This window comes from Pongo pygmaeus, chromosome 20 (genome assembly GCF_028885625.2).
Source record: "Pongo pygmaeus isolate AG05252 chromosome 20, NHGRI_mPonPyg2-v2.0_pri, whole genome shotgun sequence".
Classification (NCBI taxonomy): Eukaryota; Metazoa; Chordata; class Mammalia; order Primates; family Hominidae; genus Pongo; species Pongo pygmaeus.
In genome coordinates, this window is record NC_072393.2 from 23,238,351 (window position 1) to 23,265,385 (window position 27,035).

Genomic DNA, 27,035 nt, shown 5'->3' on the forward strand with positions numbered 1-27,035 from the left:
GTAGCATGCACCTGTAATCCCAGCTACTCAAGAGTCTGAGGCACAAGAATTGCTTGAACTCAGGAGGTGGAGGCTGTGGTGAGCTGAGATTGTGCCACTGGACTCCAGGCTGGGCGACAGAGTAAGACTCTGTCTCAAAAAAAAAAAAAAGTCTTTAATGTTGTTTAAAGGGACTTAGGTCTACTCTAATCTGCTCAACCTGTGAATCAGTGTCAGGTGCCAAATTCCAATTTATTTTCAGGGTGCCTGCAAGACTTTTCTCTGCATAGTCTTTGAATTAAATTTCCATTAATAAGGACAGATTTCAGTACATTTAACCAGTTGCTTTTAGTACCTCCAAAGGTAGTATACAAAGAATTCTCATGTTACTGTCTAAGAAAACAGATTCTACTGTAACCTAAGAAATCAACTGGAAGGCATTTGTATAACCTTGCACCACATAAAAAAAATGCAATGTAGTACTAATAAATGCAGACTACATCACATAAAAAATGGTAATCAAGAATATCACTTTCAATATTTAAGTATTTGAAATTTTGGTAAAAAGTGTGGCAAAGTATAACTTTTAGTAAGCTTTGTGTAGCTAAACATCAGCATAAAGTAGGAAAAGATCTTTAAAAATGAAAACAAATGAAAACTGACACCAAAAAAAACTAACATCCACCATTGCATACATATTGATCTCTGTTTCAAAAAAGTCTGAAGCAGAACATTTGGTAAACTTCATACAATTATTTTCATTATGTTGGAATACTGATAAAATCATTTATATTTAATTTGAGTAAAGCATGTTCACATCTTAAAAACACTGCTTTGTAGCTGGGCATGGTGACTCATGTCTGTAATCCCAGCACTTTGGGAGGCTGAGGTGGGCAGATTATGAGGTCAAGAGTTCAAGACCAGCCTGGCCAACATAGTGAAACCCATCTCTACTAAAAATGCAAAAATTAGTCATGCGTGGTGGCTTGTGCCTGTAGTCCCAGCTACTCAGGAGGCTGAGTCAGGAGAATTGCTTGAACCCAGGAGGTGGAGGTTGCAATGAGCCAAGATCTCGCCACTGCACTCCAGCCTGGGTGACAGAATGAGACCCCATATTAAAAAAAAAAAAAATACTGCTTTGTACTATGAATAATAAATGTAAAGTCTTTTTATTTACTTATTTATTTTTAATTTATTTTGAGACAGTCTCGCTCTGTAGCCCAGGGTGGAGTGCAGTGGCAGTGATCTCGGCTCACTGCAACCTCTGCCTCAGCCTCCTGAGCAGCTGGGACTACACGTGCATACAACCACGCCCAGCTAATTTTTGTATTTTTAGTAGAGACGGGTTTCACCATGTTGGTCAGGTTGGTGTCAAACTCCTGACCTCCTAATCCACCTGCCTCAGCCTCCCAAAGTCCTGGAATTATAGGTGTGAGCCACCGTGCCTGGCTGTCAAGTCTTTATACTCAAGAGAATCCTGATTCTCAACTCAACATATATGGGCAACCCATTCCTCTGGTGTCTTTAAACGCAAGCCTCATTACGGCTCAAATATGGAGTGAAAGGGACTCAATAACAGCATTTGAAACAAAAAGGATGAGGTAGGATGGTCAGCTCTGAGGCTCAGGGGTTGCCTGGGGGACTCCAATATGATGTAACTATGAAGTTTACTGCGTACAGGTAAACATTAACAGCTGAAAACACCATGGCTTGAAATTGGTGAGATAGAATCTCTGAAGTCATAAACAGTTGCGCCAAAAAGATTGAGCCAGAATGACAAGTATCTAAGGATTACTAAGGGGGAATGTTTACAAGCACATAAGTTTTTGTTCCAAATCTTATTACGGTAGCAATATGCTTTTCTTTAATGTCAGCTTCCCCAAGCTACAGATGCTATAGACAAACTACAAGTGCCTAATATGTTGTTTGCAGTCAGTGTCTAAATTTAGAAAACTTTCAATAATTTCATGAATTTCATTAAACTCTGTTTCATGTATAAATCTCACTGAAAGGCATTATTCAGTAGCTATTTCCCTCAGTATTTTGGGGAATTTTCTATTGCTTGATTTCAAACCAACTTTATTTGAATCCTAGTCATTTCTAAAGCCCCAGATGTAATAGCACAAGGACAGCAGAAATGATGCCAAGTTACTCCAAACAGTTCACGTCTAATATATTTGGTTCCCCAAATGAACCAGAAACCACACAAGCTAAACAACAGTGGATCTGAAATTCAACCTAAATTCAATAGTAACAGTCAAAGCCCTATGCAAATATTAGTGCAGTCACAATGTAGAAACCCTTAGTCTTTTATTCCAAAGAAAATAAAAAAATTCTTACTTTGGCATTTTCTAGAAAGGATAAATACATTAAACATGACAAAATATAGCAACTTACATAATATCTTTGAAATATGAATTTATTCTTAAATATTTACTATAATATTTAGACAAGACTTTCAGTGAAAAATACTTATAGCTACCATGTGTTAATTAAAACAGCCCTGAGTGATATAGTACTTTTTATTAATAATGAAGATTGAAGCTTCAGAAATGTAAAATAATTTATCCTGGGCACACAGCTAGAGGAAGGTAACAAAGTATTTGAAAGATGTTCTCTAAGACTCTAAAATTATTTTGTTTTAGTTTGTATAAAAAATGTTTAAGCATTTTTAATTTTCAAAAAATTTAAGTGCATTCTGTCAGGATTTTCTGAAGAATTTAAATAGAATAGAGTAAAATTATACTTATCAAAAGGTAAACTTTTCTATTAATAGAGCAGTTTAATTTTCACACCCTAAGAGTAAAATCTTACATAATTTTATGCCAATTTAATCAGAAACTTCTATCTCACACTGGGAGAGATGACACAAAGATGCAGCTTTCATGTTGGGTGAGAGAGGAAATGATTACCAGGGGCTAGATAATTTTTGTTTCACTAATCAATATTGATTTTTATTGCTATTTTGTCTCAAATTATGTTAATAATTAAGTACTGGTCTTGATCCAAGAATTTTTTTTTTTTTTGAGATGGAGTCTCACTCTGCCGCCCAAGCTGGAGTGCAGTGGCGTGATCTCTGCTCACTGCATTCTCCACCTCCCGGGTTCAAGCGATTCTCCTGCTTCAGCCTCCCTAGTAGCTGGGACTATAGACGCATGGTATCACGCCCGGCTAATTTTCTGTATTTTTAGTAGAGACAGGGTTTCACCATGTTAGCCAAGATGGTCTCAATCTCCCGACCTCGTGATCCACCCGCCTCCGCTTCCCAAAGTGCTGGATTACAGGCGTGAGCTACCGCGCCTGGCCCCCAAGAACTTTTTTTAAAATTTATTTTTAAAATTAGCCAAAATATTATCCATAAGGCAGAAACATGAAGATATTTAACAGTCATAATTTGTATTTTAAATTAAAATACTTTTAGAAGTAAAAAAGAAAAAAGATATAAAAATCAAATGAAAGAGAGGGAAGGAAGTAGGTTACTCACAATAGCTAAGATAGAGAATCAACCTAAGTGTCCATCAACAGGTGAATGGATGAAGAAAATTTCGTGTATTTACACAATGGACTGCTATTCAGCCCTTAAAAATAAAGAAATCTTGTTATTTGCAACAACATTGATGAATCTGGAGGACATTAGGCTAAGTAAAAAGAGCCGGCACAAAGAAAAAAGGAAAACAAAAACATACCACATGATCTCGTTTCTTTTTTCTCAAAAAAGTTTCAATTTTATTTAGCTTTCTGACTCTGTACTTGTGCCTTCAACACTTTCACAACGATTTTCTGCTCCTCGATAAGGAAAGCACGCTTGATCCTGCCACGAACATATTTAGCACACATGGAGCCACCATAGGCCCTGCTGACATGTTTCTTTCTTTTTGACAATTTCATAAGAACTTTAGGTCTTACAGCACGAACCCCTCAAAGTCTGCCTGGGCACATGCCACTTGCAGATCTTGGTGCTTTCCCAAACTTCTTGGTATAAAGGTAAACAACTCTATTACCAGGGGTTCGGGACAGCCTAGTTTTGTTAGACGCTGTATTGTAGGAAAGCCTACGTTCGTAGTATGTCAAACGCTGGACCATTCTGAGTGCCTACAGACAACGTCACTGGAAGAGCCACATGATCTCATTTCTCTGTAAAGTAGAAAAAAATTCTAATTTGGCCGGGCGCAGTGGCTCACCTGTAATCCCAGCACTTTGGGAGGGTGAGGTGGGTGGATCGTCTGAGGTCAGGAGTTCAAGAACAGTCTGGCCAACATGGTGAAACCCTGTCTCTACTAAAAATACAAAAATTAGCTGGGCGGGGTGGTGGGCGCCTGTAGCTCCAGCTACTTGGGAGGCTGAGGCAAGAGAATCCCTTGAACCAGGGAGGCGGAGGTTGTGGTGAGCGGAGATCACTCAATTGCACTCCAGCCTGGGCAACAGAGCTAAACTCCTTCCCCCCGTTCCCCCCACCCCCGCAAGAAAAGGCCGGGCATGGTGGCTCACGACTGTAATCCCAGCACTTTGGGAGGCCAAGGCGGGCAGATCACCTGAGGTTGGGGGTTTGAGACCAGCCTGACCAACATGGAGAAACCCCATCTCTTCTAAAAATACAAAATTAGCCAGGCGTGGTGGCACATGACTGTAATCCCAGCTACTCGGGAGGCTGAGGCAGGCGAATAGCTTGAACCCAGGAGGCGGAGGTTGCCGTGAGCTGAGATCACCCCATTGCACTCCAGCCTGGGCGACCAGAGCAAAACTCCATCTTGAAAAAAAATAAAAAATTTAACTCATAGAAGCAGAGAATAGAATGATGATTGACTGGGGATGGGGATATTGGTTAAAGGTAATGGATCTTTCCTATATCTCTTACTTTAATAAATAAGTTATTCTTTTCTCAGTTTTGATTCACCAGGGAATTGTGTCATATCCTGAAGAATCAAAATGGGAGGAATAATATATTCATTAAAGCAATGCAAGTTGTATACTAAAATTTCAGAGGCTTAGTAAAATAATATATTTTATGGTCACATAACAATTTTTTTCTCATTAAGAGGACTTCTATATGATCTTTCAGGGATCATATCTTCTTTCATCTTTTTTCTGGGTCTTTCTCTTTCTTCAGCCAATGGATGAAAAAATAGATGCAGAGAAGACACATTTGGTTCCTATTCACACTTCACTTCCACTCACTATTAGTGTGGATAGAGCTGAGAATAGCAGTTTCCTGGCAGGACAGCCACTTCTCAGCAATAAACAACACACTGAAAGAAAAATATATATCTTTCATCAAAAGCTAATGGATTTTAAGCAAAATAAGCATATGCATCAATAATAAAATGCTTGTGGCAAAATAAAGATGAATTTTATTGATTTCTATTGAGTTCCGGTAATATTTGACCAAAAGCTAGCAAATATACAGCAAAAAAAGGAATATTATTTGAAATAAGAATATTGTGAATTAAGTTATCCTGTCAACAGAAGTAAATTATGGCATCATACTAATAATTTCATCTACAGTTGTACAACATCAAATGCTTTTTATTAAAAACTGTATTTTATATAAATATTCCATTTATATCACCCTCATTCACTATTTCAATGCCGTCTCCACTTTATATCAGTGGAAACAGGTCAGCCTGCTCACGGAGAGCATGTGGTGCCATTGCTATGTTAATGACGATGATGAGGAGCACTTGTTTGGGTGGTGCTCTCATGCCAAACACTGTTATTTGGCACAAAGTACTGGTTTTCTGTTTTTCTCTACATTTACGAATAAAATAAAATTCTTAGCTAAAAAGACTCTATCTCATTGAAATATGTTTTATGAAATTTGGTTGACATTTAAGTGCTGCTGATTTACCTGGAATATTGAAATTTTTATGAATCCAAATTGAGTACTATAAGCAATCTTTTACTAAAAGCCTTTTGTGAGTCAGAATAAGATTCATTTTTTTGTTTGTTTTTTTTTTTTGGAGATGGCGTCTGGCTCTGTCACCAGGCTGGAGTGCAGTGACACAATCTCAGCTCACTGCAAACTCTGCCTCTCGGTTTCAAGCGATTCTCCTGCCTCAGCCTCCCAAGTAGCTGGGACTACAGGTGCGCACCACCATGCCCAGCTAATTTTTCTATTTTTAGTGGAGACGGGGTTTCACCTTGTTGGCCAGGATGGTCTCCATCTCTTGACATCATGATCTGCCTGTCTAGGCCTCCCAAAGTGCTGGGATCACTGCAAGCTCCACCTCCCGGGTTCACGCCATTCTCCTGCCTCAGCCTCCTGAGTAGCTGGGACTACAGGCATGTGCCATCACGCCCAGCTAATTTTTTGTATTTTTTTTTAGTAGAGACTGGGTTTCACCATGTTGGCCAGGATGGTCTCGATCTCTTGACCTCATGATCAGCCCGCCTTGGCCTCCCAAAGTGCTGGGATTACAAGCCTGAGCCACCGCACCTGGCTCAAATGTTTTTTCTAATTGTTACTTTTATCATGTTAATCTAAGAGAAACTATATGCATACTGATTATGCATTCAAGACATATTAATATTAAAGATCTGCCCACCTAGGCCTCCCAAAGTGCTAGGATTACAGGCGTGAGCCACCGTGCCAGACCAATCATGAAATTTTTATAATATGAAAGAAATGTGTTAATCATGTTCCTAGTAATCACTTTGAACACAGCATTATCAGTTCACAGTATTCACCCTGAGTCACTCAGGGGAAATTGTATTAAACAATTAATATTAAAGTGTTTAAAGTTTAACATTATATGACAGCATAGAATCCTCTAAAATGAGTTCATTATTAATAAATTCATTATGTTTTCGAGGTTTTTCAATTGTGAAAACAAATAATAAGATATGCTTTTTCATGATAAGCTCAATTCTATGAAGTTACCCACTGGTCTCCACGTTATTTCTGTAACGTGTAGCATAACACCGGGCCACCAGAATGGTGTAGATATGCTGATTTAATGAGAATAAAAATGAGTTCAGCCTCCCTGGCTGACTATTGCTATCCCAGAGGCTGATCATTCACTACGAATTAGTAAATGCTGCTCCAACATGCCAGTGAGCCCTTTCAACCAGGTTGCCCTTTTCCTCCCATTGATTTGCTCATGTTGTGGTCTCTTCTCTTTATCTTAAGCTATCCCAGATGAGAGGTGATTATTTCTTGAATGAAGGATATCCTCTTTTTATCTCTGTCATGAGATCCTCTCTTCCTCCCCACTGGAAGCAACATGTGGGAGGCAGGAATGATGATAATATACAAATATATTTTCTTCCATGTGGTCACCATAAGCAGCTTACATGTTCCACCCAGAAGTCACTCACCTCCAGGCCAGCAGAGGGGTTTTTCTAAGATGTGTCTCTTTCTCATAAAAGCACCTCTGATTAAGTTTAGCCCAATCAGGATAATCTTCCTTTTGATGAACAGAACATACTAGCAGCCTAATTTCATGAGTGATTTTCCCCCACAGTAAGTCACATTTTTTTTACACTCCAAAGGAGAGGATTACACAGCAGGTGTGCAACAGATTGGGAATCCTGGCAATCATCTTAGAATTTTTTCTACCCACCTGAATAGACTATTAAAGTAGTCTTGTAGTTTCTTTTGTTATCTAAGTAAACAAAGATATCATTTAAATAATAATTAACTACCTTCCCATTTTATTACAAATGTTAACATCTTTTTTCTGGCTTCTTTTTCATGTACATTTTATACATTTACACACATATATAACAATGAAATGTATTCAATTATTCAATGTGCTAAATTTTATTAAAAATGATTGTTAGGCTGGGTGCAGTGGCCCATGCCTGTAATGCCAGCACTTTGGGAGGCCAAGGTGGGTGCATCATCTGAGATCAGGAGTTCAAGACCAGCCTGGCCAAAATGGGGAAACGATGTTTCTACTAAAAAATAGAAAAATTAGCTGGGCATGGTGGCGGGCACCTGTAGTCCCAGCTACTTGGGATGTTGAGGCAGGAGAATCACTTGAACCTGGGAGGCAGAGGTTGCAGTGAGTTGAGATCATGCCACTGCACTCCAGTCTGGGTGAGAGTGAGTCTCAAAAAAAAAAAAAAAAGTATAAATACACAATGGAATACTATTCAGCCATCAAAAGGGATAAATCCAGCCCTTTAAAACAATATAGATAAATTTGGAAGACATTATGTTAGCTGAAATAAGACTGACACAAAAAGACAAATACTGCATGATCTCATTTACATCTAGAATTTAATAAATTCTAACTCAAAAAAGTAGAAAGTGGAATAATAGTTACTGGAAGCTGGGTGTGGTGGGAAGGAAATAGGAAGTTGTTGATCAAAGGGTACAAGGTTTTAAATAGGATAAGTAGATTTCCAGATTTATCGCACAGCAGGATGATGACAGTAAACTATAAAGTTTTCTTTCTCTCTTTTTCTTTCTTCTTTCTTTTTATTTTCTTTCCCTTCCTTTCTTTTCTTTTTCTTTTTCTTTTTTTTTTTTTTGACGGAGTTTCGCTCTTGTTGCCCAGGCTAGAGTGCAATGGCACGATCTCGGCTCACTGTAACCTCCACCTCCTGGGTTCAATCGATTCTCCTGCTGTAGCCTCCCGAGTAGCTGTAATTACAGGCATGCGCCACCATGTCTGGCTAATTTTGTATTTTTAGTAGAGACAGGGTTTCTCCATGTTGGTCAGGCTGAGTCTTTAACTCCCAACCTCAGGTGATCTGCCTGACCCCCTCAGCCTCTCAAAGTGCTGGGATTACAGGCATGAGCCACGGCACCTGGTCAAGTACTGTATTTCAAAATAACTAAATTTCAAATGTATCACCACAAAAAAATGATTGGTAAGCAAGTTGATATGTTATTAAACTCGACTTATATTATATATATGCGTATATTGAAACATCACATTTTACCCCATAAATTATACAACTGTGATTTGCCAATCAAAAATACTATTAATATTGGGTTTTTTTTAAATGAGAGAAACTTTAAGAAATTGCACCAGAGAAAAAAGTGTTCATTCATCTTATAATTTCAGAAAACATATACATATTTTATTTCAATGGCTTGCTCAGTTAGTGATGTAAGTTAGTAAACTTTTAAAACTATGAATAGTCTGAACCAACCAACACTCAAATAAAATATGTTGATTTTTAATGTTCAAAATAATATAATACCTTAAAAGACAGACTCTAAACAACTGTTTGGAGTAAAACCTCTCTAAATTTGTAAATAATTTTTTTTCACTTGTTAGAGAAAAAAAGTTATTTAAATATATATTTTAAATACATTTAGGCCGAGTGCAGTGGTTCACGTCTGTAATCGCAGCACTTTGGGAGGCCGAGGTGGGTGGATAGCCTGAGGTCAGGAGTTTGAGACCAGCCTGGCCAACATGGTGAAACCCTGTCTCTACTAAAAATACAAAAATTAGCCAGGTATGTTGGCAGGCACCTGTAATCCCAGCTATTCAGGAGGCTGAGGCAGGAGAATTGCTTGAACCTGGGAGGTGGAGGTTGCAGTGTGTTGAAATCACACCACTGCACTCCAGCCTGGGTGACAGGGCAAGACTCTGTCTCTAAATAAATAAATGAATAAATAAATAAATAAATTTAACCAAATAAACATAAATCACAAGTTTATTAAACAAGTTATAAAACAATTTGCTTCATTCTCTAATTATAAAACTGACACTCAGCATTTAAGTGGTTGTATATCTAGTGTTACTAGTGTCCTAGACAGCAGTTCTCAATGAGACATTTTTTCATAATATTTATATCCATGCTGTATGTGAATATATGGGAATTTGCCAAGGATAGTGTTAGAAACATTCAACTACTATTATAGCCACAGATGGAAGAATTAGAATGAACATGGGTTACAAGCCAGTGGTATGGCCATCTTGTTTTCAGGCTTAACATTTGTCATGATCTAACAGAATCAACAAATAAGAGCTAATAAATTTCCTGTACACTAGCTATGTGCTGGGCATTTTTAGGGCTCCTTTATTTGCATTAACTGCTTTAATTTTACCAAAACCCTAGGATTTAGGCCCTATTATCCTCACTGTACAGCTGAAGAGTCATGCACAGAGAGGCAAGAAACTATGTTTAGGTCATACAACCGTTAAGTGGCCGAACTGGGATGCAATCAGGCACAACCAAACACTGAGTTTCAATTTTAACCATTATGCTCAACCCCATCTCAACCAATGTTTGTTTTTATTCTTGACCTAATATTTTGGCTTTAAATTTTAAATTTAATAGAAATACATAGGAACTTAAAAACCACTTCTTTTTACCATATTTTACCTGGGCAGGAGAATTGCTTGAGCCCAGGAGGTGGAGAATGCGGTGAGCTGAGATACCGCCACTGCACTCCAGCCTGGGAAACAAAGCGAGACTCCATCTCAAAAAAAAAAAAAAAAAGAAAAGAAAAGAAAAAGTACCCATTGCTAAGCTTAACACACTTTGGTAAATAGATACTAACAATGGTTTTCCTCTCATGATTTCTAGGAGCCACCAATTTTACTTTTGAAATATATTGAATTTTTATATTAAAGGCAAGAATGAGCCTATTATATAATTTGTGGTATCCATGTACATTATTATATATTGAGTGATCTACAGTTTCTGAAAGTGTATCTTTTTTTGATTGAATAAGAATATTGTCTTCTCAGTGAATAGATTGAAATTACTGACTAGTCACTTATAATGCGGCATTATATGTTATTTAATAAATACGTGAAGCTTTTTAAACTCATTTTAACAACTTACTTCTATTGCTGTTTCACTTTTATTAGAAAGAAATATTAACTTTACATCACTTACAGGCCTATGAATTTTATTCAAATCTAAACATAGTGCTAATTTTAGGAGATCTGTATGATTAGGATTACGGAAAGCCTTTCCTTTATTTACACGTAGAAGATAAATAACTGCTTTCCAGTAAACACAAAGAAGCAAATTTGATTCACAATTAAAAGCTATTAAAATATTAATACTATCATCTAGATGAAACTTTTAGCTATCTGCATTTTCAAGTTGTTTAACATATAACAATTCAGAAACTAGTTTTTATGAAATATAAATAACTAAAAATATAAAGTTATCAATTTTTTTTCAGTTTTGAAATACTGTCATTATTTCCAGTTGACATAACATTATATTTCAGAGCTGTGGCGTTGAAACTAGAAAGTCATGGTTGACTCTGCTTTACTTGCTGCCTTCTTATTTCACACAAACACAGCAGCCCAAAGATCAGAAATGTTACACCTTTATTGTAAACACAGCAGTCGCTTTCTATGGAGAATATATATGTGTGCACATGTTAACTTGAAATTCACGGCTTCTTTTGTCGAAGTACAGACTTCTATATGAAAAATAATGGGCTGGGCGCAGTGGATCATGCCTGTAATCCCAGTAATTTGGGAAGCCGAGGCATGTGGATCACCTGAAGTCAGGAGTTCGAGACCAGCCTGAACAACATGGTGAAACCCCGTCTCTACTGAAAATACAAAAATTAGCCGGGTGTGGTGGTGAGGAACTGTAATCCTAGCTACTTGGGAGGCTGATGCAGGAGAATTGCTTGAACCCAGTAGGTGGAGGTTGCAGTGAGCTGAGATCATGTTATTGCACTCCAACCTGGGTGACAAGAGCGAAATTCCATCTCATAAAGAGAAAAAAGAAAAAGAATGAAGCAAATATAGAATCAAAAAACTTCTAAAAATTCCTTCTGACCCATTATTGTTTTTTCCTGAGAATGATTGTGATGGAATGGTTGCAGCAGTGTGGTTTTAACACACAATCTCTGTTTCATCATTCTTCGGCTATGGTCATAAGACTTCTATGCTTTTTTTAAGAAAAATATTTTCTCTTGTTAACTCAGTAATTTAGCATGATCTTCACAGCCTCATATTTTCAAAAATGGTTCATTCTTTAAAAAAAGAAGTGACTAAATCACCTACCACTTTTCCTCAAAAAGAGTAACAAATTATATAGTCTAGTGTATAGTTAATACATAAAAAATACAGATGTAGAGTCATCTTTTTTTAAAATTATACTTCAAGTTCTATGGTACGTGTGCACAACGTGCATGTTTGTTACATATGTATACATGTGCCATGTTGGTGTGCTGCACCCATTAACTTGTCATTTACATTAGGTATATCTCCTAATGCTATACCTCCCCCTTCCCCACACCCCACAACAGGCCCCAGTGTGTGATGGTCCCCACTCTGTGTCCAGGTGTTCTCATTCTTCAATTCCCACCTATGAGTGAGAACATGTGGTGCTTGGTTTTCTGTCCTGTGATTGTTTGCTCAGAATGATGGTTTCCAGCTTCATCCATGTCCCTACAATGGACATGAACTCATCCTTTTCTACGGCTGCACAGTATTTCATGGTGTATATGTGCCACATTTTCTTAATTCAGTCTATCATTGATGGACATCTGGATTGGTTCCAACTCTTTGCTATTGTGAATAGTGCTGCAGTAAACACACTTGTGCATGTGTCTTTATAGCAGCATGATTTATAATCCTTTGGGTATATACCCAGTAATGGGATGGCTGGGTCAAATGGTAATTGAGGAATCGCAACACTGTCTTCTGCAATGGGTGAACTAGTTTACACTCCCACCAACGGTGTAAAAGTGTTCCTATTTCTCCACATCCTCTCCAGCACCTGTTTTTTCCTGACTTTTTAATGATTGCCATTCTAACTGATGTGAGATGGTATCTCATTGTGGTTTTGATTTGCATTTCTCTGATGGCTAGTGATGATGAGCATTTTTTCACGTGTCTGTTGGCTGCATAAATGTCTTCTTTTGAAAAGCGTCTGTTCATATCCTTCACCCACTTTTTGATGTGGTTGTTGGATTTTTTCTTGTAAATTTAAGTTCTTTGTAGATTCTGGATATTAGCCCTTTGTCAGATGAGTAGATTGTAAAAATTTTCTCCCATTCTGTAGGTTGCCTGTTCACTCTGATGGTGTTTTCTTTTGCTATGAAGAAGCTCTTTAGTTTAATTAGATCCCATTTGTCAGTTTTGGCTTTTGTTGCCATTGCTTTTGGTGTTTTAGTCATGAAGTCCTTGCCCAAGCCCATGTCCTGAATGGTATTACCTAGGTTTTCCTCTAGGGTTTTTATGGTTTTAGCTCTAACATTTAAGTCTTTAATCCAACTTGAATTAATTTTTGTATAAGGTGTAAGGAAGGGATCCAGTTTCAGCTTTCTACATATGGCTAGCCAGTTTTCCCAGCACCGTTTATTAAATAGGGACAGGTTTGTCAAAGATCAGATTCTTGTAGATGTGTGGTATTATTTCTGAGGGCTCTGTTCTGTTCCATTGATCTATATCTCTGTTTTGGTACTAGTATCATGTTGTTTTGGTTACTGTAGCCTTGTAGTATAGTTTGAAGTCAGGTAGCGTGATGCCTCCAGCTTTGTTCTTTTGGCTTAGGATTGTCTTGGCAATGCAGTCTCTTTTTTGGTTCCATATGAACTTTAAAGTAGTTTTTTCCAATTCTGTGCAGACAGTCATTGGTAGCTTGATGGGTATGGCATTGAGTCTATAAATTACTTTGGGCAGTATGGCCATTTTCATGATATTGATCTTCCTATCCATGAGCATGGAATGTTCTTACATTTGTTTGTGTCCTCTTTTATTTTGTTGAGCAGTGGTTTGTAGTTTTCCTAGAAGAGGTCCTTCACATCCCTTGTAAGTTGGATTCCTAGGTATTTTATTCCCTTTGAAGCAATTGTGAATGAGATTTCACTCATGATTTGGCTGTTTGTCTGTTAATGGTGTATAGGAATGCTTGTGATTTCTGCACATTAGTATCCTGAGACTTTGCTGAAGTTGCTTATCAGCTGAAGGAGATTTTGGGCTGAGACCAATATACCATCATGTCATCTGCAAACAGGGACAATTTGACTTCCTTGTTTCCTATTTGAATACACACTATTTCTTTCTCTTGCCTGATTGCCCAGGCCAGAACTTCCAACATTATGTTGAATAAGAGTGGTGAGAAAGGGCATTCCTCTCTTGTGCCAGTTTTCAAAGGGAATGCTTCCAGTTTTTGCCCATTCAGTATGATATTGGCTGTGGGTTTGTCATAAATAGCTCTTATTATTTTGAGATACGTCCCATCAATACCTAGTTGATTGAGAGTTTTTAGCATGAAGGGCTATTGAATTTTGTCAAAAGTCTTTTCTGCATGTATTGAGATAATCATGTGGTTTTTGTCTTTGGTTCTGTTTATATGATGGATTACATTTATTGATTTATGTATGGTGAACCAGCCTTGCATCCCAGGGATGAAACTAACTTGATCGTGGTGGATAAGCTTTTTGATGCACTGCTGGATTCATTTAGCCAGTATTTTATTGAGGATTTTTGCATCGATGTTCATCAGGGATATTGGTCTAAATTCTCTTTTTTCTGCTGTGTCTCTGCCAAGATTTGGTATCAGGATGATGCTGGCCTCATAAAATGAGTTAGGGAGGATTTCCTCTTTTTCTATTGAGTGGAACAGTTTCAGAAGGAATGGTACCAGCTCCTCTTTGTACCTCTGGTAGAATTTGGCTGTGAATCCATCTGGTCCTGGACTTTTTTTAGTTGGTAGGCTATTAATTATTGCCTCAATTTCAGAGCCAGTTATTGGTCTATTCAGGGATTCAACTTCTTCCTGGTTTAGTCTTGGGAGGGTGCATGTGTCCAGGAACTTATCCATTTCTTCTAGATTTTCTAGTTTATTTGTGTAGAGGTGTTCATAGTATTCTCTGATGGTAGTTTGTATTTCTGTGGGATCTGTGGTGATATCCCCTTTATCATCTTTTATTGCGTCTACTCTCTTTTCTTATTAGTCTTGCTAGCGGTCTATCAATTTTGTTGATCTTTTCAAAAAACCAGCTCCTGGATTCATTGATTTTTTTAAAGGGTTTTTTATGTCTCTATCTCCTTTAATTTTGCTCTGATCTTAGTTCTTTCTTGATTTCTGCTAACTTTTGAATGTGTTTGCTCTTGCTTCTCTAGTTTTTTTTTTTTGTTTTTTTTTTTTTTTTGAGATGGAGTCTTACTCTGTCGCCAAGGTTGGAGTGCAGTGGCACGATCTCAGCTCACTGCAAGCTCCACCTCCCAGGTTCACACCATTCTCCTGCCTCAGCCTCCCGAGTAGCTGGGACTACAGGCGCCTGCCACCACGTGCGGCTAATTTTTTTTTTTTTTTTTTTTTTTTAAGTAGAGACGGGGTTTCACCGTGTTAGCCAGGATGGTCTCGATCTCCTGACCTCGTGATCTGCCCGCTTCGGCCTCCCAAAGTGCTGGGATTACAGTCGTGAGCCACTGTGCCTGGCCACTTCTCTAGTTCTTTTAATTGTGATGTTAGGGTGTCAATTTTAGATCTTTCCTGCTTTCTCTTGTGGGCATTTAGTTCTATAAATTTCCCTCTAAACACTGCTTTAAATGTGACCCAGAGATTCTGGTATGTTGTGTCTTTGTTCTCATTTGTTTCAAAGAACATCTTTATTTCTGCCTTCATTTTGTTATGTACCCAGTAGTCATTCAGGAGCAGGTTGTTCAGTCTCCATGTAGTTGAGTGGTTTTAAGTGAGTTTCTTAATCCTGAGTTCTAGTTTGATTGCACTGTGGTCTGAGAGACAGTTTGTTATAATTTCTGTTCTTTTACATTTGCTGAGGAGTGCTTTACTTCCAACTATGTGGTCAATTTTGGAATAAGTGCGATGTAGTGTTGAGAAGAATGTATATTCCATTGATTTGGGGCGGAGAGTTCTGTAGATGTCTATTAGGTACACTTGGTGGAGAGCTGAGTTCAATTCCTGGATATCCTTGTTAACTTTCTGTCTCATTGATCAGTCTAATGTCAACAGCAGGGTGTTAAAGATTCCCATTATTGTGTGGGAGTCTAAGTCTCTTTGTAGGTCTCTAAGGACTTGCTTTATGAATATGGGTGCTCCTGTATTGGGTGCATATATATTTAGGATAGTTAGCTCTTCTAATTGCATTGATCCCTTTACCATTATGTAATGGCCTTCTTCGTCTCTATTGATCTTTGTTGGTTTAAAGTCTGTTTCATCAGAGACTAGGATTGCAACCCCTGCTTTTTTTTTTTCCCATTTGCTTGGTAGATCTTCCTCCATCCCTTTATTTTGAGCCTATGTGTGTCTCTGCAGGTGAGATGGGTCTCCTGAATACAGCACACTGATGGGTCTTGACTCTTTATCCAATTTGCCAGTCTGTGTCTTTTAATTGGGGCATTTATCCCATTTATATTTAAGGTTAATATTGTAATTTGGTCCTGTCATTATGATGTTAGCTGGTTATTTTGCTCATTAGTTGATGCAGTTTCTGCCTAGCATTGATGGTCTTTACAATTTGGCATGTCTTTGCAGTGGCTGATACCAGTTGTTCCTTTCCATGTTTAGTGCTTCCTTCAGGAGCTCTTGTAAGGCAGGCCTGGTGGTGACAAAATCTCTCAGCATTTTGTTTGTCTGTAAAGGATTTTATTTCTCCTTCACTTATGAAGCTTAGCTTGGCTGGATATGAAATTCTGGGCTGAAAATCTTTTAAGAATGTTGAGTTGGGCGTGGTGGCTCATGCCTGTAATCCCAGCACTATGGGAGGCTGAGGTGGGTGGATCACGAGGTCAAGAGATCGAGACCATTCTGGCTAACACAGTGAAACCCCATCTCTACTAAAAATACAAAAAATTAGCTGGGCATGGTGGCAGGCGCCTGCAGTCCCAGCTACTCAGGAGGCTGAGGCAGAAGAACGGTGTGAACCCGGGAGGCAGATATTGCAGTGAGCCGACATCGCACCACTGCACTAAAGCCTGGGCAATAGAGCAAGACTCTGTCTCAAAATAAAATAAAATAAAATAAGAATGTTGAATATTGGCCCCCAGTCTCTTCTGGCTTGTAGAGTTTCTGCCAAGAGATCCACTGTTAGTCTGATGGGCTTCCCTTTGTGGGTAACCCGACCTTTCTCTCTGGCTGCCCTTAACATTTTTTCCTTCATTTCAACTTTGGCAAACCTGACAATTATTTGTCTTGGAGTTGCTCTTCTCGAGGAGTATCTTTCTGGTATTCTCTGTATTTCCTGAACTTGAATGTTGGCCTGCCTTGCTAGGTTGAGGAAGTTCTCCTGGATAATATCCTGGAGAGTGTTTTCCAACTTGGTTCCATTCTCTCCATCACTTTCAGGTACACCAATCAGATGTAGATTTGGTCTTTTCACATAGTCCTTATTTCTTGGAGGCTTTGTTCATTTCTTTTTACTCTTTTTTCTCTAAACTTCTTTTCTCACTTCATTTCATTCATTTGATCTTTGATCACTGATACTCATTCTCCCACTTGATCAAATCAGCTACTGAAGCTTGTGCATGCGTCACATAGTTCTCTTGCCGTGGTTTTCAGCTCCATCAGGTCATTTAAGGTCTTCTCTATGATGTTTATTCTAGTTAGCCATTCGTCTAATCTTTTTTCAAGGTTTTTAGCTTCTTTGTGATGGGTTGGAACATCCTCCTTTAGCTCGAAGAAGTTTATTATTATCCATCGTCTGAAGTCTTCTTCTCTCAACTCGTGAATGTCATTCACCATCCAACTTTGTTCCGTTGCTGGCAAGGAGCTGCTTTCCTTTGGAGGAGAAGAGGCACTCTGGTTTTTAGAATTTTCAGCTTTTCTGCTCTGGTTTCTCCCCATCTTTGTGGGTTTTATCTACCTTTGGTCTTTGATGATAGTGACGTACAGATTGGGTTTTGGTGTGGATGTCCTTTCTGTTTGTTAGTTTTCCTTCTAACAGTCAGGACCCTCAGTTGCAGGTCTGTTGGAGTTTGCCTGGGTATCACCAGCGGAGGCTGCAGAGCAGCAAATATTGCAGAATAGCAAATGTTGCTGCCTGATCTTTCCTCTGGAAGCTTCGTCTCCGAGGGGCACCCAGCCATATGAGGTGTCAGTCAGTCCCTACTGGGAGGTGTTGCCTAGTTAGGCTACTTGGGGGTCAGGGACCCACTTGAGAAGGCAGTCTGTCCATTCTCAGATCTCAAACTGTGCTGGGAGAACCACTACTCTCTTCAAAGCTGTCAGACAGGGGCATTTAAGTCTGCAGAAGTTTGTGCTGCCTTTTGTTTGGCTATGCCTTGGCCCCAGAGGTGGGAGTCTACAGAGGCAGGCAGGCCTCCTTGAGCTGTGGTGGGCTCCACCCAGTTTGAGCTTCCCAGCCACTTTGTCTACCTACTGAAGCCTCAGCAACGATGGACGCCCCTTCCCCAGCCTCGCTGCAGCCTTGCAGTTTGATCTCAGACTTCTGTGCTAGCAGTGAGTGAGGCTTCGTGGGCATGGGACCCTCCGAGCCAGGCACGGGATATAATCTCCTGGTGTGCCGTTTGCTAAGACCATTGGAAAAGCACAGTATTAGGGTAGGAGTGTCCGATTTTCCACCTACAATCTGTCATGGCTTCCCTCAGCTAGGAAAGGGAATTCCCCAACCCCTTGCACTACCTGGGTGAGGTGATGCCCCGCCCTGCTTCGGCTCACTCTCCGTGGGCTGCACCCACTGTCCAACAAGCCCCAGTGAGATGAACCCAGTACCTCAGTTGGAAATGCAGAAAATCACCCATCTTCTGTGTCGCTCACGCTGGGAGCTGTACACTGGAGCTGTTCCTACTTGACCATCTTGGAACCTCCCTTAAATCCAGAGTCAACTATTTTAACTGCACACTTGGGAATAAAAGACATCTTGGGCTATAGGCCAAGAGCTTTCAGAGAAGATAGCTTGCAAAATGTGGGGAGACTGGGTATAGAAACATTTAATCCTCTGTCTTAAGGAGTAAATAATTCTGTCTTTCACTGCTAAGTCCAACTATTAACTTCGAACTACAGAAATATAACATTTCATTATACCACAAAACATCTTGTTATTTCTATTTTAGATTCAGGGAATACACCTGCAGATTGGTAGCATAGGTATACTGCATGGTGTTGAAGTTTGGACACTTTTAACTATCCCATTGCCCAAGCAGAGTACACTACACCTGATAAGTAGTTTTTCAGCGTTTGTCTCCCTTTCTTCTTCCATCTTTTTGGAATTCTGTGTTTATTGTTTTCATCTTTGTTTCCATGTGCACCCAATGTTTACCTCCCACACACAAGTGAGAACATGTGGTATTTGTTTTACTGATCTGTTAATTTGCTTACATTAATGGCCTTCTGCTGCATTCATGTTGCCACAAGGGACATTATTTCATTCTTTTCTGTGACTGCATAGTATTGCAGTCTCTAAGTACCTCATTTTTCTTATCCAAAGATTTATAGGCACCTGTTTCTCCTGAAGTCGGGATGAAGTTGAAACAGAAAGCTGTTTCTCCACATCTTCAACATGTTATTTTTTGACTTATGATAACAGCCATTCTAACTGGTGTGAAATGGTATCATATTGTCATTTTGATTTACATCTCTGATGATTACAGATGTTAAGCATTTTTTTTGAATGTTTATTGGCAACGCTTATTTCTTTGAGAAGTGTTGATATTTTCTGCTTTGTCAAATTAAATTTCTTATAGATTCGATATATTAATCAGTTGTATGCACTTTGCAAACATTTTATTTCATATTGTAGGGTGTCTGTTTCCTTTGTTGATAGTTTCTTTGGCTGTGCAGAAGCTCTTTAGTTTAATTAGATGCAAATTTTTGATTTTTATTGTTGTTGCACTTTTAAGATGCTATTCATAAATTCATTCCAGAGGCCAGTGTCCAGAACAGTCCTTTCTAAATGTTCTTCTAGGATTTGTGTAGCTTGAAAACTCACAGATAAGTCCTTAATCTATCTTGACTTTTATTTTCTATATGGAAAGAGGTAGGAGTCCACTTTTTTCTGCATATAACCAGTTTTCCCTGTACCATTTATTATTATTATTATAATATTACTTTTGAAACAAAGACTCACTCTGTCGCACAGGCTGGAGTGCAGTGGCGCCATCTTGGCTCACTGCAACCTCCACCTCCCAGGTTCAAGTGATTCTTCTGCCTCAGCCTCCCGAGTAGCTGGGACTACAGGTGCCTGCTACCACACCTGGCTGATTTTTGTATTTTAGTAGACAGGGTTTCACCCTGTTGGCCAGGCTGGCCTCGAACTCTTGACCTCATGATCCACCAGCCTCAGCCTCCCAAAGTTCTGGGATTACAGGTGTGAGCCACTGCATCCAGCCCCCACTTATTAAATAGGGAGTTATTTTCCCTTTGTTAATTTCTGTGGGCTTTGTGAAAATTAACTTGGTTGTAAAAGTGTAGATTTCAGGGCTTTCTCTTCTCCATTGATCTAAATGTATATTTTCATACCAGAACCATGTAATACTGATTACTGTAGCTTGTAGTACAATTTTAAATCAGGTAATAGGAGGCCTCTGGGTTTTTTTTTCTGAATTTGCCTTGACTATTTGGGCTCTTTCATTCTTTCATATAAATTAGTTTTCTTTGCTGGGCGCAGTGGCTCATGCCTGTAATCCCAGCACTTTGGGAGGCTGAGGCTGGCGGATCACGAGGAGTTCGAGACCAGCCTGGCCAACATGGTGAAACTCTATCTCCACAAAAATACAAAAATTAGCCAGGCATGATGGCGGGTGCCCACAATCCCCGCTATTTGGGAGGCTGAGGCAGAATTGCTTGAACCTGGAATATGTAGGTTGCAGTGAGCCCAGATTGTGACACTGTACTCCAGTCTGGGTGACAGTGAGGCTCTGTCTTAAAAAATAATAATTTAATATGGTTCACTTACCATAAACTCTCTAAAATTCTAATTTCTATATTTTCTAGGAAATTTTATATTTGTCACACTTTGGGTAAGAATCTAGTAAGACTCTTTTTCTAACAATATTTTTTATTTTTACAAAGAAAGAAGCACAACACTAACTGATTTAATCCTCTCGCCTGTGGACATGTATGCCTTTTATCTTAATTAACTGATCTGAAAGTTATATTGATAAGCAAACTCTCCAGTTAAAACCATTTTTTCAGTCCATTAAAAAATAAGAAAGTTCTCATCAAAACCCACAAAATACCATGTGAGATGACATGGCATGAAAAAAACAGTGGGAAAACTGCAGCCATTAACACAGAAAAAGAAGAAGGGCTATGATGTATACATGGGTGGAATACACATAAAAAGACAAAGCTTAAGATAATCAGAAAATAAATGAAGCAGAATTTCTTTTTAAATTCAGCAAAATTCAGCTTTGCAGCCTGAAAAAAATGTCCTCTCCACATGAAGAATCAATGTTATTTGTTTACCTTTGATATTTTCCACCTGACTTGAAGTTTGCAACTTTCACAGGAGTATTTATGCCTTATCATGGAGCATGTTATACAGCAAGCACTGTCATGTTTGCTACATTTATGTATAAAAACATTCTCATGACTTATGAAGCTTCCCTAGTACTTAACAAATTGCCTAATGAATAAATTTACTTATATCCATCACAAAAAGTGAAAACAAAAATAACATAAGAAAAGTAGGCTTATATAGCGTTCTCCAATTAAAAGAAATGGAATGTTCCAACTAAATAAAATATAATTTAATGAACTAATTTTAGAATTACAGCTAAAAATTATTTTGTGTACATGAATAAACTTATTTTATTTTGAGATGGAGTCTTGCTCTGTTGCCCAGGCTGGAGAGCAGTGGCACAATCTTGGCTCACTGTGACCTCTGTCTCCCGGGTTAAAGCTATTCTCCTGCCTCAGCCTCCCAGTAGCTGAGATTACAGGAGCATGCCACCATGCCTGGCTAATTTTTGTATTTTTGGTAGAGATGAGGTTTCACCATATTGGCCAGGTTGATCTTGAACTCCTGACCTCAAGTGATCCACTGCACCCAGCCCATAACTAAATTTCATTAAAATCATTATTATAATCACAGAGCAGCTCACAAAATGAATACCTCATTAACTATAAAACAACAAATATATATCAGAAACAAGGAAGTTATGGGTCTAGCATGAGTACCAGGCAAGTGAAAACAAGAGAATTTGAATGGCAAGATTCTGAAGCATAAGCCGTAAGATTGTACAGTAAAATTCAATACAAAGCAGAGTATAGATTTGCATTCATTTTTGAGGATTTTTGTTTTCTAGAAAAGTAGACACCTGACCAGGTGTGGTGGCTCATGCCTGTAATCCCAGTACTTTGGAAGATTGAGGCGGGTGGATCACCTGAGGTCAGGAGTTCAAGATTAGCCTGACCAAAATGGTGAAACCCCATCTGTATTAAAAACACAAAAATTATCTGGGCATGGTGGCCTGCGCCTGTAGTCCGAGCTACTAGGGAGGCTGAAACAGGAGAACTGCTTGAACCCAGGAGGCAGAGTTACAGTGAGCGGAGGTCGCGCCACTGCACTCCAGCCTAGGCAACAGAGTGAGATTCTGTCTCAAAAAAAAAAGAAAAGAAAAAGAAAAGAAAATTAGACACCTTATTAAAATGATGTCTTGTTCCAATATTATTCTTAAAATAGTTACAAACTCATACTCAAACACATTTAATCCATAATCTTCTTACATCTAAGGTTTATATTTAGACTAATAGATGTGTATATTTAACACTATGTAAATCAAAACTAAAAGCCTGTATGTGTTTGCAAGCAGAGAGGCCACATATTCAAAGAAAAATATACAAGAAATTATTTTTAAGTATTTATTCAGGACTCAGAAATGTGTAAATTTTATACTTGTATATAATTATTATAAAAATAACCCTGTAGTCAATAACAATCGTGTATTTTAAAAAAACTAAAACTGTACAATTGAACTGTTCATAATACAAAAAATAAATTCTAAAGGTGATGGATACCTCATTTATCCTAATGTGATTATTATATATTGTATGCCTCTTATCAGAATATGCCACATATAACATAAATATTATGTGCCTGAAATAACTAACAAAAGTAAATTTAAATGGGAAAAAATAAATAAAAATTTTACCTACAGAAACAACATTCCTTATTTGTAGTTTGAAGTCACTGGGAAAAAGATTAGTACTACAGATGTTAGTGCATTCTTTTACCAAATAGTGTATTGTTACCACCATTTATTTTATTTATTTATCTTTTGAGAGGGAGTCTCACTTTGTCACCCAGGCTGGAGTGCCATGGCATGATCTCGGCTCACCACAACCTCTGCCTCCCGGGTTCAAGTGATTCTCCTGCCTCAGCCTCCCGAGTAGCTGGGATTACAGGCATGCGCCACCATGCCTGGCTAATTTTGTATTTTTAGTAGAGATGGCGTTTCTCCATGTTGGTCAGGCTGGTCTTGAACTCCCGACATCAGGTGATCCGCCCGCCTTGGCCTCCCAAAGTGCTGGGATTACAGGCGTGAGCCACCGCGCCCAGCCTTGTTAAAACCTTTTACCTACACCCTTGAGTAAGGTGGACTAGGTTAAAGTAAGTGGAATAATGTGACTTGATTGAATGCACAATATTTAAACTGTTAAAAATGTTGAATTAAGAAATTAAGTTCACACATAATCTAAAATTTTTAACATGTACTGCATTTTTTTCATAAAAGTACAATTAGTAAAATGTACTATTTTTAATTTTAACTAAAACTAAAAATTTGTCTCTCAATATAACACAGAATATTACTCTGAACACCTACCTCATGCATCACTCAATACTGTAAGTGAATCACAAAGAACCTCTTTAGATTTTCATCATGCATTTTAATGTCCTTACTCTTTCATAAAAGAGGTCATAAATGCTCACCCAATAAAAAATAATCTCTCATATCTTTTGGTCACATGCTTTCACATATGAATACAATAGGAATAAAGAAACAGCATGAGCCAGGCGCAGTGGCTAACACCTGTAATTCCAGCATTGTGGGAGGCCAAGCTGGGCAGATCACCTAAAGTCTTGAGTTCGAGACCAGCCTGGCCAACATGGCAAAACCCTGGCTCTATTAAAAATACAAAATTTAGCCAGGCATGGTGGTGTGCACCTGTAATCCCAGCTACTTGGGAGGCTGAGGCAGGAGAATCACTTGAACCCTGGAGATGGAGGTTGCAGTGAGCTGAGATCGTGCCACTGTACTCCAGCCTGGGGGGCGACAGAGCAAGACTCCATCTCAAAAAAAAAAGAAAAAGAAAAACTAATTTCTTTAGCATGAAGTAATTTGAGAGTTAATTACAACATTAACATGAAGTAATTTGAGTTAATTACAACATTATTTGTATCAAGTAATTTGAGTTACTTTTAAAAAAATCTGTAATCTTTCTAAAAAAAGTATACTTGTAACTCTCCAAAAAATCTTCTACTCTTTTAAAGTTATAAACAAATAATTTTTCTACCAAGTTTAGTTTTGGATTATTTTCTAAACTCAGAACTCTGATTCACTGTAAAGTCTGAAGTGTCAGTGCCTTATATATTTCTAATGTAAATTCTCTGATATTTACATAGACTTACCATTGAATTAAATATTTTTTTCTATTTACTGTATATGCAAAAATATTTTAATATGAACTCTGGAGTTTTCTAACCTGTAGTTTTTGAATAAATGTTTTTTTCTAAATTTATTACATTTACAGGGTTTTTCTTTGATATAAATTCTCTGATGTTGAACAAAGTTTGAGCAATTGCCTCAGTGTTTGCCTCTAATACAGAATGAATACAACAAGATCTGTGTTACAAGTAAAGTTACCACAACTTTGTTTATATTTGTAATGTTTGTCTTAAAAATAAATCCTCTTCAGCACTTTAAATGCTTATATTTTCTGAACTCTTTTGACAGTAATTGCACTTTTAATGCTATTAAGTATAAACTCTCTGATGTTGAATAAGATGTGCGCAGGTATTAATCACTTTTTTACTTTCTTTATATTTGTACATTTGTTCTCCAGTATAAAGGCTTTCCTGTGCAATAAGGTTTGAGCATTGTGTAAGTTTTGCCACACTGTTCACACCTGTAGAAGTTTTCTCCAGAATGAATTACCTTACCTACAATCCAGTGTGATAACCATTTAAAGGCTTTGTCACATTCATATTTCTATGATTTCTCACCAGCACAATTTCTTTTATGTTTGGAAATGTTTGCAATGTTGTCACAAGCACTGTTACAACTTTCAGGTTTGTAGAGTTTCTCTCCAGTATGAATCATCTTATGTCTGTTAAGAATAGAGGAGTTGTTAAAGGCTTTGCCACATTCTTCACACTTGTAGGGTTTCTCTCCAGTATGAATCATCTTATGTGTAGTAAGGTGTGAGGACTGGTTAAAAGCTTTGCCACATTCTTCACATTTGTAGGGCTTCTCTCCAGTATGAATTACCTTATGTTTAGAAAGAGTTGAGGACTGGTTAAAAGCTTTGCCACATTCTTCACATTTGTAGGGTTTCTCTCCAGTATGAATTATCTTATGCGTAGTAAGTTGTGACGATAGGTTAAAAGCTTTGCCACATTCTTCACATTTGTAGGGCTTCTCTCCAGTATGAATTCTGTTATGTGTAGTAAGGTGTGAGAACCGGCTAAAGGCTTTGCTACATACTTCACATTTGTAGAATTTCTCTCCAGCATGAATTCTCTTATGTGTAGTAAGGGTTGAGGATTGTTTAAAAGTTTTGCCACATTCTTCACACTTGTAGGGTTTCTCTCCAGAATGAATTCTCTTATGTGTAGTAAGGTGTGATAACCGGCTAAAGGCCTTACCACATTCTTCACATTTGTAGAATTTCTCTCCAGTATGAATTATCTTATGTGTAGTAAGGGTTGAGGACTGGCTAAAAGCTTTGCCACATTCTTCACATTTGTAGGGTTTCTCTCCAGCATGAATTATCTTATGTGCAGTAAGGGTTGAGGACTGGCTAAAAGCTTTGCCACATTCTTCACATTTGTAGTGTTTCTCTCCAGTATGAATTCTCTTATGTGTAGTAAGGTTTGCAGATTGGTTAAAAGCTTTGCCACACTCCTCACATTTGTAGGGTTTCTTTCCAGTATGAATTATCTTATGTGTAGTAAGGTGTGAGAGCCGGTTAAAGGCTTTTCCACACTCTTCGCATTTGTAGGGTTTCTTTCCAGTATGAATTCTTTTATGTGTAGAAAGGTTTGAGGCCTCATTATAGGCTTTCCCACATTCTTTACATTTGTAGGGTTTCTCTCCACTATGAATTCTTTTATGTTGAGCTAAGTGTGAAGGCATGCAAAATGACTTTTCACATTCTTTACATTTGAAAGATTTCTTTCCAGTATGTCTTATCTTATGTCTGTTTGAATTTGAAAATTTATGAAAGACTTTCACATATTTGTCACATTGAAATATTTTGTTCTGGGTAGTTGTCAAACACTGGTTAAGTCCATTGTAACATTCTTTGTGCACCTTACACTCATCCATACTTTTACAGTACTTTCTTAACTGTAAATTTTCACGTCCACATTTTTTATATCTTCTCAGTATCACTTTTTGGAAATAATTTTTTATGCCCTGCTTTGGCCAAAGGTCTTGGGCAAAATAAGACCATACAACTGAAAGAAATAAAAATAATAAATTACTTCACTTACTAGACTCAGATGAATGTACTTTACAAATCTAACCTATAAAATTATACAAACTACATCACAAGATGGCACAGCAAAATATGACACGCTCTAACATTTTCACAGACATATAAAAGCATACAGAACAAATTACATTTCTGAAAAACTAAAGTAAGTGTTTGCAGTTTCCCAGGTGAGCCCAATGCAAAGAGCCACATAGAAGAAAGAAAAGTCTGTTACATTTACCCAATGCAGATCTTCCTGCTTCCCTATATAACATAGTGACTTTAGAAATAAATTGGCCAACTCCTCGTTTCATTTTTAAAAGACAAGTAAAATAATGGCTTAGACATCTTTATTTCTCAATGGCAGGTGCTTTTACAGACACTGGTTCCTGTGTCTCATTGCATAAAAGTTCTGAAAGAAATAGTGGTATTCTTTCAAATGACAGTTTGAGGCTGCTGAGATGAAAGGTAAGGTACCAAAACAGACATATAGACCAATGGAACAGAATAAAGACCTCAGAAATAACACCACACATCTACAACCATCTGAT

At 38.1% G+C, this 27,035-nt stretch overlaps 1 protein-coding gene and 1 pseudogene across 1 annotated transcript in view; both read right to left on the bottom strand.

The window, feature by feature from the left end:
• Positions 1 to 3,703: 3,703 nt before the first annotated feature.
• On the bottom strand, positions 3,704 to 4,062 carry LOC129020623 (large ribosomal subunit protein eL34-like; annotated as a pseudogene).
• An 18,565-nt stretch (positions 4,063 to 22,627) lies between these two features.
• Positions 22,628 to 27,035, bottom strand: part of LOC129020613 (zinc finger protein 98) — a 33,596-nt gene continuing 29,188 nt past the window's right edge. Inside the window, exon 4 of the mRNA XM_054465199.2 lies at positions 22,628 to 26,467. Coding sequence (XP_054321174.2) covers positions 24,999 to 26,467 — 1,469 coding nt within the window. The 3' untranslated portion in view covers positions 22,628 to 24,998. The remainder of the gene's footprint in view (positions 26,468 to 27,035) is intronic.